Source organism: Aythya marila, assembly GCF_965140915.1.
Source record: "Aythya marila genome assembly, chromosome: 8".
NCBI classification, from domain to species: Eukaryota; Metazoa; Chordata; class Aves; order Anseriformes; family Anatidae; genus Aythya; species Aythya marila.
This window is the reverse complement of record NC_139049.1, coordinates 16,241,969-16,261,122: the sequence shown is the minus strand read 5'-3', so window position 1 is coordinate 16,261,122 and position 19,154 is coordinate 16,241,969. Positions and strand designations below refer to the sequence as shown.

General features: G+C 44.6%; 1 protein-coding gene across 3 annotated transcripts in view; it reads right to left on the bottom strand.

The window, feature by feature from the left end:
- The window catches only part of COLGALT2 (collagen beta(1-O)galactosyltransferase 2), a 57,233-nt gene that overhangs the window by 19,389 nt on the left and 18,690 nt on the right, over positions 1 to 19,154 (bottom strand). For all 3 annotated transcript variants that reach the window (XM_082766639.1, XM_082766637.1, XM_082766638.1), the window contains exons 2-4: positions 4,515 to 4,625; positions 2,897 to 3,014; positions 1,985 to 2,119 (exon numbers count right to left, since the gene is read on the bottom strand). In XM_082766639.1, coding sequence (XP_082622765.1) covers positions 1,985 to 2,119; positions 2,897 to 3,014; positions 4,515 to 4,625 — 364 coding nt within the window. The remainder of the gene's footprint in view (positions 1 to 1,984; positions 2,120 to 2,896; positions 3,015 to 4,514; positions 4,626 to 19,154) is intronic.

Below are 19,154 nucleotides of genomic sequence, written 5' to 3'. Positions count from 1 at the left end.
CTTTGCTTGTAACACCAGAAACAATTATGTTTTACATCAGGTAACTGCAAGAGGGGAGTGTGCTTCATTCCATCAATAATGACAATTAGTATCCAGTTAGCTCTCCAGAATAAAGCAAGAGGGAAGGGAAGGTTAGGACTGTGGAGCCCCTCTGAAATACTCATATTCATATGCCCCAGGGATGTTGAAAGACATATCTGCAGCTCAGGCTTAAGCACATTTGTCTATTGTATTTACAATGAAAGAAAGACAAAATCTGGGGATGGAAGGAAAATGCAAATCCTGAAACTTTCCAGGGCAAACATGAGCAGAAAAAATTCTCGCTAGGTTAGGAGATACACAGATCCCATCTCCCCAAAACATAACAAAATATATGATGGCAGCTGACTGGAGAACAGATCAAAGAAATCATCTCGTTATTGAGGTTTACCTGTGGGCTGAGAGAAAAAAAAGCACTAACTACATTCCTTATCTCAGCTTCAATGTCTTGGAAGGCCCATCTAGAGCTTAGTCAAAAACATTGGAAATGAAAACAGTAGGGAAAAAAAAAAAGTTCAAATGACTGTGGTGATAGATCTGCCCCTTTGTATAACTGATTCTCTTACTAAAATCCTTTTATAAACAAGGTGACTGTACTGGGTTTGACTGAGATGCAGATTATTTTCTCCACAGAAGCCCATATGCTGCTATGTTTTAGACTGGTGACCAAACCAACATTGACAGTGCATCAATGCTGACAGTGCACCGACGTGTGCTTTGGAAAAAATCTCCCAGGGAGATTTTCCAAAGTTTATCCAGAATTGCTCAGGGACTGGCTGGGCACTGTTTTGCTGGTGGTGAGTTAATGTTTGTGCATCGTTTGTTTTATTTCCTTTGCCACTTATAAAACTGTCTGTATCTCAACCCATGTTTTATTCCCCTCACTTTTGCCCTTCCAGTTCTCTCCTCCATCCTGCCTTGAGGGGGAGTGACTGGAGGGGGACTTTCCTGCCAGCTGGAGTCAGCCCACCACAACGCTGCACAAACAAGTTACAGGTGACAGCTTCACCTCATTCTGTCTTTAAAGAAAGAATGCTATTTCTACTAACACATTTTTTATCTTATACTTCATGTAATGTAGTACATGTGACTTGAAAAGGTAACACAAAACTCTAAGCAATGCACTTCTGTCCTTTACATATGCACTTCAGCACATACACACTTCATTCAAGGCAAAGGGTGTTTGTCTACCACATAAATCTTGTTCACATGTGAGAAAAATAGCCTATATAAAACAGAGATCTGTAGTGAGAAAAGCATATTCCTCTCAGATTAGCATCAATATACAGGAAAGCTGGTCTAAAATTATGTACCAAGAATTTTAAGACCACGAATTTTAAGGCTATTATACAAACATATGGAACCACCTCAAATAAATATTGGTGTGATTGTGGGTATTGTGGCTTTTTTTTTTTTTTTTAACATCATTAGTGTGATTGTATCACATCCCCAGACTTTTGGTTAGGAATAACATCACTCAAATCAAGCTCAGCTTCCTCCAGATACAGCTTTTTAAAAGTGAGGAATCTCAGACGAGGAGGCAAACTTGTCTGCACACCCAATGCAGAACATGCATTGCTTTGCTCATACGTATATGTTAGAAAACAAAGCGTGAAAAACTGTTATAGACTGCAGCGTCCCCTCTACCTGTATTCCCAGACTCCCCATAAACGTACGGTCCTTTCCCAAAGATACGCACACCCAGGGTTTAGATCCCACCAGTGAGAGAGGTGCAAGCTTAGATGACTGTGTGACGCCACTATCCTCATGACATGCCTCATAGCAACAGCAGCTATTTTTCAGAAGAGGGAGCAGTCTGTATTACAAACACAGGTGGTAAAGTCTACAAAAGAGAAACTACGCCCACTGCTTCACAGACACAGCACAGGAGTCTCTGAAAGCACAGCTTACACTGTCACCTGTCACCATTCATGAGGTCACTTGCCTGGGGGGTGATGCCACACCAGAAGTTAGAATAGAGAGAGCGAGACTCGAGCATTGGTGCCACCAATGTCTTGTTCTCTGCTATCATCAGGTTCAGGGTTTGTGGGTTGGTCAGTAAGTTATCCGTATCAACAAACTAAAGAAGAGGGGAAGAGAAAAAGAAATTTGTTATTAGATGAAACAATATGCTTCCCATGACATTATCTCGGGAATTAGGTGACCAGAGACATGAGGTATCAGCAAGAACCACTGAGCTGGTGGTTTTGATACCACAGTATATGTCTGTTATAGGTGAACACAGGAGTAGCTGCCCCTGTGACAGAAATATGGGCTGGGGAAAGATGTGGAGCTTTCAGAGGACTCCACAGAACTACTCCACCAGAGAGCAAGGGAGATGCAAGGCCAAATAACAATGCTGAAAAGTCAGGTTGGTCTATTCTGTGAAGACGATCAGGAAGAACTCTTGAAAAAACAGGCCCCACACTCTCATCTTCTTCAGAGGCTGCAGAAACACCACTATTAACTGCTGCTGCAGTGACCAAAAGGCACACATCTTTCCACAGCTGTCCTGCTCATCTATTCCCCTTACATTTCACCAGAAGCAGGCAATGTTTCAGTCTGTGGGACTCTTTGCAGGTACTTACCCACCTCCCAGACTATATTCAATCCTGATAAAAACAGCTTAGCCAGAACCTCTAACCCTGTGGATAAAGCCTTTGGCTTACCCAGGGACTAGTCCCCCTAACTGCAAAGTCTTGCTCATCAGAACATGAAATGATACAATGCATCTCACTGCATAGAGCTTTTACTTTATGTGGAGAGGAAACCTTCAGACAGCCCCAAGTATCAGAGTGACTGACTACCTGAAAAGCTTTTGCCTGAGGACAGTTAATAAATCAAGCACTGTATTTACCAGGATGTAGTCTGACCACTTCTCTCGCGCCGCACGCAGGGCAGCCTGTCGGAGTTTCATCACATGGGTGAACCGGGAGCTTGGCCAATGCTTTGGCCCAATTTCTTCTGGGTAAGACCTAGCAAGGAAAGCAATCAAAAAAGTCTAGTTCCCCTGCTGCCTTCTGTGAAAAAGGAAAGCAGCATCAGAGTCACCTCAGGTAACTCTGGAGAGGTAAAAACAAAAACAAACAAAAAAAAAAGTGGTTCTGAGGGAAAAGGATTCCACGTTTCACACTGGCATGTGTACACAAGACAGCAGAAAACAGGTAGCATTACAGCATTTCCTGCTGACCAAGTGGCCACAAGCAAAATTGCACTGTCAAAACCAACAGTTTCTTCTGCAGCAGGCAGGCCCTCACCTGAGGAAAGCAGAGGTTACCCTCCTAAAATGAACTGAAGCTAATTTACCTCATCTGACCCTCTGGTAGAAAGTCCTCTGCTAGGCTTTAAGTCTATAAAGACAGCAGAATCAACACAGCTGAGGATGTGAATATGAAGAGCATTTTAGATTCCCCCAGGCTCTGTGTATTATTAGTAACTGTTAACACATTCTGGTAACACCTCTTAAACCAACAAACACCCAACACCCAAGCCCAGGGGCCCAGTCACGGGAACAAAGTTATGTGCATGTCTCTGTTTTCAGGATCAGATCTTTGCAACAGAGATGGTAGGAAACTTTGGGACAGATCCTTATGTGAGATATAATTCATGGCTGTGAAACAGTGCCAGCATAAGCCACTCAAGGAGCTAAGGATTTCAGAAATTTTTTTTACAGAACTTAAAAAGAAAAAAAAAAAAAAAGTTTGACAAGATTAGGAAACATCAATTGCAATGCAAGGATTAAAAATAAATAAATAAATCAATAAAACAACCAGTCCTGGTAGGTTTGCACAACGAATGTCACACCAACACACTAAAGACCTCAAAAGCATAAGCAAGCTTAAACCAAAGGGAAAGTATAATAAATAATATTATAAATAGAAGAAATAGAAAATAGAACAAGATGAAGGAACAGCTGATCTTAATAATAAAAACCTAAACATGTTTCTTCTACTTCAAAATCATGTATTTCAGTAGGTGTAGTCCTTAATTCCCTGAAAGAGGATTGTCTTTAAACCTAACAGTATATTTCAAAGGAATAATCCTGCAAATCATATGCAAAGGCATAATATGCTGAATTAAACATAGTTCCCTGGCTCAGAATTTATTGAGTATTTGATGCCAGGGACAGAACTTTCACAGAAACTATGGGAACAGGCTATGATTTCTCTGCTCCCTTGCAGATAAAGAATAGCAGTTTTTAATCCCTGTAGCTTTTGATGTGATTTTTTTACCATGCAAAGAGAGCAACTGCAGATGCTGTATAACTGAATGGAAAATGCTTTTTTCTCCAAAGTTCTGCATGAATTGCTTCACTGAAATCAAAGACCTTTTTATGTGTTCCACCAGAACACAGTTTCAATAGAACAGACCCCACCAAAAAGAAAAAAGGAAAAAAATAAAAATATATTAAAAAAAATACAAAATTTGATATATAGTTTGAACAGCTTCAGCCAGCCCCTCCCTGCAGTACTCACTGCGGGTCTTCCATTGGCCTCCACTCCACATCATGGTAGAGGTTCTGCACGTTCTTCAGCCACTCTCTAAGGATTGCTGTGGTGTTATCAGCATTGTGATCAGTGGCTGCCCTAGAAAAATAAAAAACACAAATACCACTGTTCATACAAGATTTAGGCATGAAGAGTAGTTAAATCCCTGAGTCTGCCTATTTGCAGTGGGCTAGGATGGTATGAGGAAGGTTATGCTCAAAACCTTTTCCCAGGTGGTAAATGAGTTGAACCAATGAGTAAATGAGCAAGAACCAATTTCTTACAAGCACATCCAGCTCCTGGTAAAACTCACTGCAGCTCCACAGATGTTAAGGCACACAGCAGAGCCCCACTCCCGCAAAAACACTCCCTTGATGAAGGCAACCTTGCACACCACTTCGCTTTCACTGGTCCCCTGCCTCCCTGGAACCCAGAAGCTTTGTCATTAAGCTGGCACAGGTCTGAACTCTGCTGTTAACGCCCACGTGCTGAACTCCCCTTGCTGACTGTCAGGATCACATCCCTTCAACTGCATTCAGTTCATCCTCTGGAATAGACAGGATGGCATCACATGATGAATGAATAGCCCATGGTGAGTCCCAACTTTGGAAGCCCCAGGATTTTACTCCGCATGCTGTACTGCCCCGCAAGTACACCACTTAAGCTGCACGGCATGCTCTGCTGCCTCCCACTCCAGGGATCACTCTCGTCAATGTGGAGGCTCTGCTGAAACACCATGAGGAGCCCCTGCTAAGACACACAGCTAGTGAGGAGAAGGAACGCCTTACCTGCTGCTCAGCAGCACAGGGAATGATGGCCTAGAAATCCATTTGCCTCCAGTCTGCAACCTGCCCAGCCCCTCACAGCTGTCCCCCGGATGGTCAAGCTGACACAGAGGTGGTGGGGAAAGGCAGGAATGCCTGATCTGATGTACAGCAGGATCAGGACCTTCACCCCTAGCTATAGCCAGCAAGCAGCAACACTGAGGCACAGAGAGATATCTCGCTTTCTTACTGAGACACAGAGGTCATGAGTTTGTACAAAACACCCGGAGGAGTTTTGTGCAGACACCATGTTAAAAGCCAGTAACAGCACTCCACCTCAAACTATGGGACAGGAGAAACCTGCCTGCTTACCCTCCAGCCTCTGCATCCTCCCAGAAATCAGCATCCAAAGGATGTTTTTCCTGAGGGGTTGGGTAGCACAGCTGCACAAACCAAACAGGATGCTCAGAGACACATCCCTAAGGGCTATTGCATGGAAAGGAGCCCTGGAAGCCACAGGCTCATCTCTGCCTGCGAGCCTCAGGTTTACAGGGGGGGCACGCCTAGTCACTTCCCAGCTGCCCCCTCCCAGTATGCGCTTCCCGGGGACTGGGACCTCTGCCACAGGACATCCAGCTACTCCCACGGGCACAGCCACTCCCACAGCAAACTCCCTTTAGCTGAAGGGCTGCTCATTTTTCCTGGCTGGGAGGCAGGAAAGCACAGCTCCATGGCAGGATACAGCCAGTGCAGCCACAGCTCTGCAAACTCCATGGGGAATTCACAGTCCCATTATATTCCTTTGGGAGTACAAATACTGGTTTAAAATCAAAAACACAACCAAGAACTCAGATTTAAAGCTTATTTATAATCAGAAGAACACAATAACTTAAGGACAGGAAGCTTATTTACTGAACATTGATTCCTGTTTATTAAAACAATAAATAAGGAAAGTTCAGCAACTGAATGGATGTTGGTTTCTTGCTCCTATCAACTGTTCTCACCTGAGGCTGGGTTCAGTTATAACTGTGGGATTTGCTTTTTACCAAAATCTTTAGACCCCACTGCAAATCTAGTTTTCATGGATGTTTAACCAGGTGAAAACTGCCAGTCACTGCTGACTGGGTAGAACAGACTACCCAAACTTGTCCCATGTATTGTATGGATTTCAGATCACTGACTCAGACCCCTGGCTGAGGACACTTGCTTGGGTGTCCCAGCCACTTCATTCATCTTATTCTGCTTTCCTTCCATACTCCAGCTGCACAGGCACTGAACAACAGCTCCAAAATTCCTCAGATGCCACAAAACTGAGAAAAGGGCTTTTTGTTCATGGCTATCATGGGAGCTGCAGTACATCAAGAAGCTCCTGCTGTACAGTGGGACCACACAGCAACCTGGCATCATGCAAATCAAGTGAAGATGACAGGGGCCGTCCTGAAGAATAATGGAGCCCAGCTCACTCCAGGCTTTTTGCCATGTCCAGGCTAGTCCCTTAAAATAATCACACAGCTCAGCATGTGCACATTTCCCTCAGCAAGCCTCATCCCAGTCTCTAGCTCACAGAAGATGAGGTAGGAGATGTGGAGGGGTTTGCTAAAGCCTGGAGAGGAAAAGTAGAAGGTGGGTGGATGGGTGAGTCATGTTAGTTCTGGCATTGTGCTGGCTGCTTCTCTATCTTGACCTGGAGATTTGTCTCTGTTCAGTGCTGTATATGCAGCTGGGACTCTCCATCCTGCCCCCAGTGGGGCAGTGTGCATAGCCTCCAGCACGAAGTGAGACGTGAATGGCAACCCAGAGGAATCTCTAGAGCTGCCCACAAGGGAACTGCTAGAAGGAATATGGCATTTCACTGCCCAGGCCATAATGGTGGTGTTAACTAGAAGGTAAATTCCCAGCCCAGCAGACCTTTACAAAGAAACAGACGAGAAAAAAGCTCTGACACAAATAAAGGACTGTTGCTTTCAGGGCTATCCACCCAGTAGCATTTCTAAGCGCGGAGTTCTCAAAGGCAATAAAGTCTGTCACACCCTAGATAAAACATGCCCTATGACTAGCAATTTGGCAAATGTTTGTTTTTCCAGCTTTAAGGAAGAAAAGAAAACCCACCCACATTCAAAAAGGCAATTATTACTATTAGTTTCAAGACTATTCACATTTAACTTAAAGAAATCAGCACTTGCTGCTATTGGAATACCTGAGCCACTATAGTTCACCTACTCCCCCAGAAAAAGTAGCTACTATGGTGCTTGCAATACCACTGCATGGGGAAAAACAAGCATATATATTATATATGTATTTATTTTTTAATGACAACCTCCACATGAGGAAAACAGGCAAATAAAAATATGAGCAAGACTTCCCACTGGCAGCAACAGCTTCTCAATCTGACAGGATATTCTGTCAATAAACACTTCTGTAATGGATGATCCATAGGACTTGAAGTGGCTGAGTATCGCAGTTAAAGCTTCAGCACTCTGGCTTAGTTGGACGGACCAGTTGGATTCTGCTCATTCTTAAACTCTTTTGAAGACACTAAGGCCATCTCTGGTGTAGGTATCACTAGCACCAGTGGCCTATTGTCCATGGTGCATACCTCCGCAGTTCTGGAAAACTGGCTGCCCTTTCCATGGGTGATGACAGTCAGGAAGGACTGAGATATAGAGAAAGCAGCCAACACTTTGCTGTGTCTAGTACAGCAAGACAGGGCCACATGATGGTTCTGTTCTTGTGAAAAATCAATGGTAAGAAAGCATCGCACAGCTGTGCTCAAGTGTTTGAAACATCTGTGCAGTTGAGACCAAGCAGGAGCTACAAGAATTAGAAGAAGAGAAGACACAGAGCTGGCTGGCAATGAAGGAGGAGTATGATCTTTACCAATCATCCTCCAATCCCTCACCATCTTCATGGCTCTCTGCTGGACTTGTTCACACCCGTCAACACCTTTTTTGCATCAAGGGGGGCTTGAAGCCAGACACAGTGTCATGTGGTCAAACAATCACATCTAGCAAAAGGGGAGCAATCCTTCCCCTTGACCTCCTGGCTGTGCTTCTGTTCAGCCCACCCAAGCTGCAGCTGGTCTTTGCCTCCAGGGCACACAACTGGAACATGTTCAGGGATACACCATAGCCCACAGAGCCCAAGGCCTCCCAGCAGAGCTAGTCCCCAGCTCATATCGTTGCAAATGGTTCTTTCATCCCAGGAACTAGACTTGATGACTTTCAAGATTCCCTGCAGGCTACTCAATTGAAAGCCAATGCACTCTGCCTGCAACTATTAAAGATTTAAAAAGTGAATTTCAGTAAAGATGGACAGGTTACATCAGTGACCTTTGCACTAACAGAGAGGCAACTTCATGTTCAAGAACTGATTAAAAATAAGTCAAATTTGATTTAAAAAAGGCCTCCTGTAGGATTTACAACCTAAAGCCTGTGTGATGTAAACAGGAAAATCTGGCAGAATAACAAGAAGAAAAATTAAAATCTCCTGCCACACTTTTCAGAACAAGAAAAGAGTAGTAAAAGTAGAGTAGACCTCCTGATGAACACTTCTATTCAAGTAACATGGCAGGTTTTCCACTCAGATTTAAACCCATTTCCAATAAAAAGTTAAATTAAAAAAAAAAGTTTGAGGAAGAATTTTCATATAGGGGGATATGTCGGCATAACTATAACCACTTCAATATTTATTTTGGCTTTTAAAAGTAGTCTTACCATGGACACAAGCCCTCATTGTCCACATGCAGCAAAGTAGCCCCTCTCAAAAAAACTCAAGTACCATAAAGAGTGGAAAAGTAAGCGCAGCATTAAGCACCTACTGTTTTAATTACGTAAAATGTGAGTAGCAGCATATGAGGAAAAATGTGCCTTTTACAGATCACTAGTATTTTTAGCCTGATATGTCTCCTCAAACTGTATGTTTGCAAGAGGGAGTTAATTTAGGCTCTGATGGTTCTTCTCCTTTCATCCCCAAAAGAAAAAAAAAGAATCATTTTTTCACTTCTTCACATCCCAGTGTGCCCTCCCAAGCTATTTACAGTTTATTTACACCACAGGCAATGGGTCAGAAATTTTTAACTTTCACCATCACTAGAGGAAAAGTACTACAGGACAAAAACAACTCTGTGCCCCTGGCTCAAGAGTACGGGTCACATTGTGACACAAGTTTTGGGAAACTCCATAGCCAGAGGCTTGCAGTAATTTTCCTACTGAGTTTAACATTAATAACTCTGCCTTTTGGCAAACAGCTAGAGGAGAAGCACTTTGAACATTGGTAAGTATTTCATGTTCAAAATCTGCACACCAGAAAGTTGAGTTAAGACTGGAGGCAGCTGGTTTGCAAACATCGAAGCTATGAGGATCCCCCTCCTTCCCCTCAGTGCTTTGAGAACTGCAGGACTTGAGGGTATGGGGTTCTCCACCCATCCCAGTGTGAAGTAATACAGAAGAGAGAAGCAATCAAGAATTCAGAGAGAGGTTACACAGCAGAACAAACAGCGATGGAAGTTCCCTTCTGTCAGCTGCAAAGCCACTCCCCTCTCACACCTGAAGCAGTGAAACATGATGGGAAGCAGGTTCACTGCGGTCATAGAATCATAGGGGTTGGAAGACCTCCAAGATCATCTGGTGCAACCATCACCCTACTACCAGTGTCACCCACTAAATCATGTCCCTAAGCACTACATCCAACCTTTCCTTAAACACCCCCAAGGATGGTGACTCCACTACTTCCCCAGGCAACCCATCCCAATGCCTGACTGCTCTTTCTGAGAAGAAATGTCTCCTCATTTCCTCCCCTGGCACAAATTGAAGCCATTCCATCTAGTCCTATCACTAGATAACTGTGAGAAGAAGCTGACCCCCAGCTCCCCACAGCTTCCTTTCAGGTACTTGTAGAGAGCAATGAGGTCTCCCCCAAGCCTCCTCTTCTCCTGACTGAACAACCTCAGTTCCCTCAGCCGGTCCTCACAGGACTTGTGCTCCAGGCCCTTCTCTGGACACATTCCAGGGCCTCGATGTCCTTCTTGTAGTGAAGGGCCCAAACCTGAACACAGCACTCGAGGTGCAGCCCAACCAGAGATGAGTACAGGGGCACCATTGCCTCAATGGTCCTCCTGGCTGCACTATTCCTGATACAGGTCTCCAGCTGGATATCACTCCATTCACTACCACTCTCTAGGCCTGGCCGTCCAGCCAGTTTTTAACTCAGCAAAGAGTGTACTTGTCCAAGCCATGGGATGCCAGCTTCTCCAGGATGATAATGTCGGGGAAACCTGTCAAAGACCTTGCTGAAGTCTAGGTAAACTACATCAACAGGCTTTCCCTCATTTACCAGACGGGTCACCCAGTCATAGAAGGAGATGAGGTTGGTCAGGCAGGACTTGCCTTTCATGAACCCATGCCGACTGGGCCTGATCCCCCAGTAGTCCCACATGCATTGCATAATTACATTCAAGATGACCCGTTCCATCACCTTTCCTGGCACTGAGGTCAGGCTGACAGGTCTGTAGTTCCCCAGGTCCGCCTTACAACCCGTCTTATAGATGGACTTCACATTAGCTGGTCTCCAGTCATCTGAGACCTCTCCGGATGATAAAGACTACTGATAGATGATGTAAAGTGGCCCAGCAATCACATCCACCAATTCCCTCTGTACCCTCGGCTGGATCCCATCTGCCCCTATGCACTTGTGACAGTCCAGGTGGAGCAGCAGGTCTCTGACTGTTTCCACCTGAACTGTGGGGGGGGTTCTCCTGCTCCTCATCCCAGACTTCCAGGTTGGGAGGCTTAGTACCCCAAGGGTAAATGGTCTGGCTAGTAAAGACAGATGCAAAGAACGCATTAAGAACCTCAGCCTTTTCCTTATCATTAGTGGTGATGTTCCCCTCTGCATCCAGTAAAGAATAGAGATTCTCTCTGGCCCTCCTCTTGCCATTATTATATTCATAAAAACATTTTTTGTTATCCTTGATCATAGTGGCCAGGTTGAGCTTGTGCTGGGCTTTGGCCTTCCTGAGTTTTTCTCTGCATATGCGGGCAACTTCCCTGTATCCTCCTTGAGTTGCATGCCCCTTCTTCCACCTATCATAAACTCTAGTTTTCTCCCAAATACACAGCAAAAGTGCCACGTTCAGCCAACAAGGTCAGAAAGTTTCCTGGTAACATCCCTGACCCGGGCCCCAGGTAGGCAGCAGACTTCCATACGGGGCCCTCTGTTCCCTTCAGAAGTGAGTCACCTATGACCATTACTCTTCTTTCCTTCTTGTTGGAGGAAGTCTTGAGGCATGGTCCCCTACTTCTTTTTCATCGCAGGCAATTACACACCCGCGAGGAATGTGGAAACTCAGGCATGACTCTCTTTCTGCTTAGATTAAAGACTGGCATGGCCACTTAGCCTGCCACCTTCCAGCATATTAAGAAATGTGGAATTCTATGGTCACCCATAATGAAGCCACCTCCCACCACCACAAACCCTCATCAGGAATCTGGCTAGTCTCTGAAGAAGCCTGAGAGACCGAAGTGCCATTGGTGAATGGCTTGCTCCAAGCCAGCAGAGCCACGTGCCAACAGGCCCGAAGGCTGTGGCCAAAGCTGCCTAGGAGATGCTCTGAGAGGGCCTTAATGCACAGCCCTTGCAGCAGGGTTCTGCGTGCTCATGACAGTTTCTGCCCAGGGAAATAATCCTGTAATTCAAACCCTGCAGAATTAGAAAGGCAACTTCACCCAGCCCTAGCCATTGCTAATGAGGTGCTACAATGGTTCACACAAGAAGAACGGAGCAGGGGGCATGAATTTAACAGCTTAAGCTGAACTAAAAGCAAACCAGAGCTAGGGAAGACAGCAAGGTCCTTGAGTTTGTAAGACTTGTTAAGTCTCTGACTTGTTTGGATCTTGCAGCAAAAGCCCACTGCAGCTTCCAGTCACCTTTGGCAGCTCAGAAAGAGCTCCCTGGTCTGAGCAGAGAATGGAGCTCAGCGTCAAAGAGGCTACCCTGACTGACAACGGAGCTTATTTTGGGTGGGAATTCAGCCCTGCCAAAAGTAACTGAAGAAATAAAATCCAGCAGTAGAGTCCTAATGTGAGTCAAATACGAACACAGATTTCCCAAAACAAATGGTAAATAAAGTAACAGAAGAGTCATTTCTCCCTGTCTTTTTTGAACACTGCCAGACTTAGAAAATTAATTCAAAAACACAAAAACCACTGAACTGGCAATTTCCACTGTGAACCAGAATTACCTTGACTAGGAGGCAGTGCAGCTGAGAGAGACCAGAAGAGAAGGTATGGATCCTAAAGGGGAGGAAAAAAACGTTCAAAACAAGACTGAGGCAAAACACTTTGGAAACCCAGTGAAAAAGCAGTCTCCCTCCCACCCCAGTGCAGGTGACTTCCACTGCCTCTTGTAAAACTTCATGTGTAGGGAAAGAGCTGTTCAACATCCAGTTAGGCAACTCTAATGCTTCATTTCAGCTGTGAAAACATCTTTATCTACCAAAGAGAAGAAAGTGGAGTTGTTATTATCAACTACTTCGATGGCCTCCTGTGCAGGATCTTCCCAACAGCACAGCAAGCCAAACAGTACTCACTACACCTTTCAGATACTGCCCCATTAACAGAAAAGTGTGGCTCTCATTCACTCAGCATCGAGGGGACTCGGCTAATTTTTGTTTCATTAGAAATGTTCCATTGCTTTGTAGACATTGGCGCTGCTCGGTGGACTGCCAGCTCTACCTTGTAGCCATTAATCTGCAACAGATACCTCAAGTCCCTCTGACACCAATGGGATCAGATAATAACACAGCCTGGGACCCAGCCAAGCCAGCTCACAACAATGCAGTTCAGAGACTGAACAGATGTAAACTTTTCTTGCCACTGCTTAATTTTGAACAATTATGCTCACAACACTTCATTAATAAGGACTCAGCATTCAGGCTCACATTCAAAGAACTGTTTAAGCATTTAATCAGGTTGCTAAAAATTCAACTGTGTCCATAAAACTTTTTGGCTCTACAGGGAATCACCATATGTTCTAGGGTTTTCCTTAATTAAAGGCAGGCTTTTTGGCATACCTTGTTTTTTGATCTTGGATTTTTTGTTGTTTTGTTTATGGTTTATATTCTTCTTGTTTGCCTTGTGGGTTTTTTTTTGTGTTTTTTTTTTTTTTTTTTTTTTTCCCTCTCATTCAAACTGGGTCCTCAGATGCGAGTTCCCAGTGGAGAGGCAGCTGGGGCCTGGAGCAGTGGCAGGGAACGGTGGGAGCATAAAGCCACAAGAGCAGTGAGGCTCTCCAGGCTGGGCAGCTGTACAAGAACAGGACCTCACAGTGCAAGAATGCAACAAGTGTGTCTCCCCTCTAACTCATTCTCCTTGCCCCTCAGCAGCTTGTGGATAACAGATTTTGCTGGCAGCAGCAGTGATTCCTTCAGTGATGTTCCAAGCCTAAGTGAGAGAATGATTCGCAGATGTGTATAAATGTATGCATGTGAAAATGCACCAGGGTCTTTGCTCTTTTTACACTACCTCAATAAATCTCCCAGACATTCTCGGCTCTCAACCCAGAGCAATACAACCGCGGAGAGGCATGACACCACTCTATGGCTGGATTTAGCATATAAAGAAGAGATTAAGTATGTGGAGACTGACCTCTGAAGTGCAGTTTCCCAGTCACACTAATGTAGTCACACTGTAGGAGATAGAAGTAGTGTCTCACTCCCCCAGATTCTGGGGTTGCTGCTAATAGCACAGTGCCATGACAGATACATGCTTAAGCCCAGAGGACACAGACAAGAGCCTCTAGAAAGCACATGAGGGGAATCAACATCTCCATAGAAAAGACATCAGACTAGGGCTGCTCACAGCTGCCTCAAACATAGTCAGAAATCCATGTGTAATGGCTTCTCTGAAATCCATACACGAAGGATTCTTCTGCAGTGCAACAGAAGTTCCTGCCACTTCATTCCCAAGTCCCTTCTTTGTCTTGCTTTACTTCTCCCCATGATAGCTCCAGCATGGACAGATCTTTCAAGCATACAAAAAAGAATATCTGCATCTGGCCTTGCAAGCATTTAAACCAAGGAGACCTGGCTTCAAAGGAACAATTCCCATGAAGAGAGCCCAGGAAATCCCATATGCACAGGATCAGGGCTGTAACTGGCCTCTGAAATCAATTTGCTCAAATAAGGAACTAATTGCAACAGTTCTGTAACTTCTGAAGGGATAGCTTGTTCCCACCGATGCTAGTTGAGGCCCCAGGTAACCCAAGATTAATGAAAGTGTGTGAACACCTGGGAAGGAACACTGATATTTAGAAATATTTTGGTTCTGGTAACAACAACAAGATAGATTTTGAAGGCCAGAATCTGCTCAAATTTAGATGCCCAGTACTGATTTTTCAATCAGCATGTTGAGCCCATACCCCCTTATCAAGGGTTCCCCAAAACAGGAACATCTGAAAAGTCCTCAGTCCCTGTACCAAGCTTGCTTAAGAACGACTGCTAGGCTCCCACTGCCTGCCCTGACTCCAGCAAAAAGCCTCAGATCAGGCACCACCAGGTGCCTAGAACAGGAGGGAGAGGCAGACCCAAGTCATTGCACTCAGCAATTTACTTTTATATTTTTCCCCCTTACCATCCACAAGTTATAAGCTGGTCCTACGTATAGGACAAATTATGCAGTGCCTGCCCCCAGCTCCTGTACAACCCCATTAGAGCTTTCATCTGGAGGTACATCTTACACTCTTTATAATCCTACATATACAATATTCAGACTTAAAAAACGTAAAAGTGGGTTTTGCAGTGTGCCAGGAAAGAAAACCAAGCATCCCTCTCCACCAAGGTGTGTGGTGTGGTCAACGCTGGAGGGAATGAATGCCATCCAGAGGGACGTGGGCAGGCTTGAGAGGTGGGCCTGTGCGAACCTCAAGGTTGTAGTTGGTCTTTAAGGTCCTTTCCAACCCAAACCATTCTATGATTCCTTGATTCTATGATCTTCCTTTACCTTCCTGCCTTTCTCTGAACCTCACCTCCCATGCAAGAGAGCTTTACATTAAAGATCACAAGCGTGCTGTTACTACTGCAAACCAGTATCTTTTCTTTTGCTCATTTGAGGATGAAGCCATTGTCCATGCTGTAATGGCATGCCTCGACTGACTTACCTTCCTTTGAAACAGGCAAAGGATAATACAATATTTATTGTATAGGCAGTCTGAAGAGAACAGGGTTAGCTGAACAAAACTGTTATGTGGTTGAGACAGGTGTGCTCCATTCTTCCATTGAAGTGTTTTCAAGAATATACCTTTTTAGACAAGACATTAAGGAACTCTTGACTTAAAACATTTGGTATGCATTTCTTTCCATTATGAATTGATTTTCATTCTATTTATATCCTACAAGACTTAATCATCCAGTAGGGTCATTTTAACACACACAGATATAGTTTTTCTCACAATCCAAATACTGGAAAATTATGTGGCTGCAAATAAAAATTATTTTAGTCATTCGTTCCTGTCAGCCTGCACTGAACAATGTAAAACAATGGGAAACAAACTAAATATTCTGTATCAGGCTACTAATTAGGAGGAATTATAACAGTAAGAAGAAACACACCAAGCTAATTCTGGAGCAGAGGCAAATCCAGTTTTTACTGATTGAGAATCTGCTCTGTGATCTGGAAACTGGCAGGATGTTTTGGGACACTAGAAGTGTCTTATGCAATAATTGACCCTTTCATGTGACAACTTTTTAGATACACATCAATAAAGACATGGCTCTCAAAGGTTTTCAGCGAAATTTTCTTCTAGGCCGTGGAAAACATAAAATAGGAGTACAATGATTTGCATCTCAAGCCAGAACAAGACAGTGAAAGAATTTGATGAATGCTAGTAAGAGTGTTCTCCAAGATGAAACACAGATTTAGCATTTGGAGGGGTGATCTGCTTCAAAGTATGAAAGAACTGTAAGAGAAATGTAAGAACAGGCCATAAGCTGTTCTTTCTACAAGCAAAGTAGCAAAGAAGGCTTGACTATCAAGAAAGATTTTGCCCTGGAAAGAGGAAAAAAAAAGCAGAGGAGATGCTCAGAGTTACTAAGTCATTGAAGATCAATGGCATTTCGTATTTTCACATCAGTAGGAGACTCCCTGCAACTTCCAACCTTTACGCACAGCCTGATGCAAGCATTGCTGAAATACACAGGAGATTTCTTTCACCTCCACTGAGCTTCAGATTACAGCTTGCTTGGCCTTCTGATGCTTCAAGGAGGTCATTCAATAGTTTATGTTTTTCATTTGTCTTTCCAAAGTTGTCATCTTTCCCTCCAAGCGTGGTGCAAAAGTAATAAAGGCAAGTCACTTCTACACGTCAGAAAGTCTGCCTACATTCATTTCCATATCAGACTTCTTCCTATTGAAAGCACAAGCATAAACACAGTGCAACCCAGCTGCTGGGACAAAGCTGATCTGTGCTGCACATAACATGTTCTTGGCATGCTCAGCACCCTGCAGACTCTGTGAGCAATATGCAGGCTTCCTTCCACACAGGCTACAGTCAGTTGGAGGGCAAGGAACATATCCCAGCAGTAACAACTGAAAGAGACACCAGGCAAACAGGATGATGAGAATCCCTGATGCTCCTGAACTGGAGGGACATGCCACTTGGTCACCTTCTAGCCTTGTTTAAATAAACAAGGCCTGCTTTGCAGCAAAGCAGCTACTTGGTCTTAGCTGTCTTTCAACAATCCTAATGCAGATGAAGCAACAGTAACCATCACCCCAACATACGTGCCTGAAGCTAGAACACCAACCAGACCCTGCACCTCTCTGGCAGACCCAGGAAATCCTTCGCTGTTGCTGCAGACAGAATAGTACTGTCAATAGGAAAACAGCACCAAGCCCTCCGGGCCTTATCTCCAGCAAGCTGCTACCTGCCTACATACTCAGGTGCAGAGACATGACAAAGAAGATCTCAACAGTAAGCCTTTTGCGTCTGCACAGTGATTTCTGGAAAACGTGGCACAAGTACAAAGAGAAATCTTCCCGTGCAGCAGGTTTGGAGAACTTCGTGGATTCACGTACACATTTGCTGTGCTACAGCCTGCAAAATATCACCTCTTTAGTCTTTTGGACAGCAGTCATGTTGCTCTGTACTAAACCTGCACAGCTGACTGGAGGACCTGTTCTGCAAGCAGCCCCACATGCTGAGAAGGCTTCCTTGGTCGGCAGCCACACAGAGCTGGAAGAAGCTGAGAGACACATGCCCCATGGGGGCACATACATTCCGCCAGGCACAGCCATCCAGCTTTGCCTACAGAGGCTTGGAATAGGGCAGAGACAGGCAGGCAGGAAGTCTGGACTTGGTCACCACACCAAGTTCAGGACTGGCCAAGAGCAGCACCCTGAGCAAGCAGTCGCCCAGCAGCAATGAATACACCAGAGAAGTATCCCTTCTAGCTCCTGAGGAGTGGGATGTTCCTTAAGGAACATCCTGCTCCTGGGGCATGCAGGCTGATGAAGAAAAGTATTTGAATTCAGTTGCACCGTACTGTGTAGCATCTGATCAAGACAGATGCTGAGACAAAGCAGAAGACAGCGTTTGGCTGAAGAAGGACAGGCTCCAGGAGGTGAGGAGCAGCCCTGGGCTGCTCTGCCCACCAGCCACGCACACACAGCTGCTCACCGGCTCTCCCCCTTCCAGCTCCACACAGCTCTCTCACTCTGTAGCTGTTGAAAGGAAGGAGCTTGGCAGAGCCTGCACTACAAATACACCCCCTGGCCAATTTACGCTCAGAAATATGACTCTGCATTTCTCCTTCGTGAAAGGACGCACTGTTTGGGGAGGGAGCCGCTTGTGGTAGGAGCATGCACCAGTTGAACCGATCGCTAGAGTCACAGAGGAATCTTAGCCCTGCTGTCAGAGTGCAAAGTATTGTTGTCAAAGGCAAAGCTCTCTTTTTGCCGTGCTCTCCCACGGATAATTTTGCCAAGTTTACAAGTTTAGACCTTGATGTAGAGCTCCAGATTGCTTTGCACAGGCAAAAGCACACCCAACAATTAAATTAACATAAATTTCCTCTCATTATTTATGCACAGGAGTCTCTTTCCACTCCGATGATCTGCAATGGACCAGGAGTGGAATAAAAATACAAACTTGAACCCAGTCAGGAAGGGTAATTCCTTCCTGATTCTTGGAGCAGATCAGTAAGAGGTACCTGGCTGTACTATACCAGGCATTAGACTTACAGAAACAGCCAAAGTCAGGAAGATTTTTTTCAAAGGAATACATCTTCACTATTGCTCCAGAGCAGCAGTTTTCAGACTGTGATCAGCAGACACCTGGAAATTATTTCTTATGTGTTTGTGAAAGGTAACATAAGAGAAAAGCATGTCTAGTGTACATAAGTCAAAGCTTGCTCTGCTGGGGTCTGCAATCCCACAGGAAAAATGCATTGGGTTTGCACTCAGCCCACAAACTACCATTCCTCTTTCACTTGCTCTAGAAGAATCAGGATCAAGACCCCCATCAGAATCAATGCCTTTATTTAATCTTCATTTTGTGATCCACAGTGTAACCTAAACAGGCAGCAAAATGAATCAGTGTACCTAGAAACTCATATAACTTCTGTCACTACCAGAAATGCAAGTTTATTCTTACAGTGCCAGATAACTGGATTAATGCTGGCATGGGCATGTAGTAAACACTCCTGCTTTCCTGGGAGGTCAGGGAATTACTGTCTGCCTACAGGCAATCTAGGCAAGCAGAAGGAAGATAAAACCTCAGGTGCTTATAACATTTAGTACACAGGAATAAAGACAGAAATAAATTTCTTGGCTGTTTCCCCTGTACTAACAAGTCAGCATCCTGTGGGATGGTA